General features: G+C 40.8%; 1 protein-coding gene across 1 annotated transcript in view; it reads left to right on the top strand.

Annotated features, from left to right (window-relative positions):
* LOC108523719 (arsenite methyltransferase-like) overlaps positions 1-1,804 on the top strand; it is a gene marked incomplete at its 3' end in the record, with an annotated part of 6,999 nt that extends 5,195 nt beyond the window's left edge. The window contains 3 exon segments of the mRNA XM_017864475.1: positions 1,185-1,321; positions 1,663-1,764; positions 1,767-1,804. Coding sequence (XP_017719964.1) covers positions 1,185-1,321; positions 1,663-1,764; positions 1,767-1,804 — 277 coding nt within the window.
* Positions 1,805-2,332: the final 528 nt, after the last annotated feature.

Here is a 2,332-nt window from a genome sequence, read left to right as displayed (position 1 = left end):
TCATCTCTTCGAGTTATCGTTTTCCAAATTGTAAAATGTAAATAATAATACAATCTGCCTTATAGGGCTGTTATGAAGATTAAATGGGATAAAGAATGGGAAAAATACTTTGAAAACTCTAGTTTGGAAATGAAGACAATTGTTCCCGAGCTGGTGCCCTCTTAGTCCCCTTATGTTCTCATCATTATTGTGTTCTTTATTCCTTTATTACCATTTTAATAGTCTCTGGAAGTTGAGATTAATGCATGCTTTTCATCAGTCTGACTATGAAATTAAAAGTTCTTATTCTTAAAATAATATTAACTTTATTCTTACTATGTAATAATAAATAGGTACTGTTAATAAGTTGGAAAATGAAAAAAAAAACGAAAGAAAAAATTACTAAGCTGGACACAGTGACACACACCTGTAACCCCAGATATTTGGGAGGCTGAGTCGGGAGGATTGCTTGAGCCAAGGAGTTCAGGTACAGCCTGGGTGTCATAGTAAAACCCTTTTTTTTAAAAAAAGTTTCTTATAATAAAAAAACCCAGTGAAAACCTTTTTTTTTTTTTTTTTTTTTTTTTTGAGATGGAGTCTCGCTCTGTCACCCAGGTTGGAGTGCAGGGGGGCAATCTTGGTTCTCTGCAACCTCCACTTCCCGGGTTCAAGTGATTCTCCTGCCTCAGCCTCCCGACTAGCTGGGATTACAGGTGCCTGCCACCATGCCCAGTTAATTTTGTATTTTAGTAGAGATGGGGTTTCACACTGTTGGCCAGGCTGGTCTCCAACACCTGACCTCGTGATCTGCCCACCTCTGCCTCCCAAAGTGCTGGGATTACAGGCGTGAGCCACCATGCTTGACCTACAAATTATTTTTTATACTACTTTATTCACATAACATAGTGCTTTTCAGAATGTGGCCTACTGCATACATGAATATTATGCTTGCAGCTGAGTAGAACCAATCCACCAGTGAGTCTCCTGAAGAATGGTTCCCAGAGACTGTCAGGAGCACACCCAATCTTAACCATGGCTTTCTAGACCTTGGGGGGATGCTCAAGTTAGCTTCTACTGCTAGGATCTATGTTTTAACTGATACCATGTCCTAATTAATTATATAGAATAATAATTCCCTTAATACTGTATTAAGTGTTGGTTGGTCTGTGGATTTTGTTGTTGTTGTTGTTGTTTTGCTTTTGTTTTTTAGGTGAGTGTCTGGGTGGTGCTTTGTACTGGAAGGAACTTGCTGTCCTTGCTCAAAAAATTGGGTTCTGCCCTCCACGTTTGGTCACTGCCAATCTCATTACAATTCAAAACAAGGAACTGGAAAGAGTTATCGGTAAGATATGACAGACAGCAGGGACTATTATAACTACAGCTTGAATGAGTGAAATGTGGTGATTAGTAAGTGGCTTCTGAGGGAGTCTCATTGAGGGATACTTTGTGTTATCTGGAAATAGCTATATTGTCTCCTATATAATGGTTAGCACCTCCCCCCCCAATTCTGATATTTAATAAAGCACTTTGAAGTCATTCAGTAAATAGAGTGAAGTGCCCAGAAAGATAATTGATGACATGCAAAGAAGAAAGTCATCTTTACAATGTGTTTGCTCCTTGTCTGCTGAGCAAGGCAGCAACTGGGGAGTGCTGGAGATGAACCATGAATAAATTCTGTTTTAGGTGACTGTCGTTTTGTTTCTGCAACATTTCGCCTCTTCAAATGCTCTAAGACGGGACCAACCAAGAGATGCCAAGTTATTTACAATGGAGGAATTACAGGACATGAAAAGAACTAATGTTTGATGCCAATTTTACATTTAAGGTAAATAAAACAACTTCCATGACTGCTGGCATTATTTCTGCTCTTGCCCTTGCTCCAGCTATCTTTTCTTGACTTTCCATTGCTTCCCACTTTTCTGGTGTTGGTTTGTTTGTGTGTGTGTTTAAATGTATGTGTGTGTTTCAAGTGGAGTAAAAAAGCATGTTTTCCCCAATATTTATTTATCGACAGGGTCTCGCTCTGTCACCCAGGCTGGAGTGCAGTAGCACAATCACAGTTCACTGCAGCCTTAATCTCCTGGGCTCAAGCGATCCTCCCACCTCGGGCTCTTGAGTAGCTGGGACTATAGGCGCACCAACACACCTGGCTAATTTTGTATTTTTTGTAGAGACAGGGTTTTACCATGTTGCCCAGACTGGTCTTGAACTCCTGGGCTCAAGTGATCTGCCCACCTCAGCCTCTCAAAGTGCTGGGATTACAGGCGTCAACCACCGTGCCCAGCCCTCAATATTTATTATAAAATGTTTTGGCTGGGTGCGGTGGCTTACACCTATAATCCCAGCACTCTGG

Source organism: Rhinopithecus bieti, unplaced genomic scaffold, assembly GCF_001698545.2.
Source record: "Rhinopithecus bieti isolate Rb0 unplaced genomic scaffold, ASM169854v2 scaffold_77322, whole genome shotgun sequence".
Taxonomy (NCBI): Eukaryota; Metazoa; Chordata; class Mammalia; order Primates; family Cercopithecidae; genus Rhinopithecus; species Rhinopithecus bieti.
Note: the sequence above shows the minus strand (reverse complement) of the source record. Positions and strands in the feature narration are given on the sequence as shown.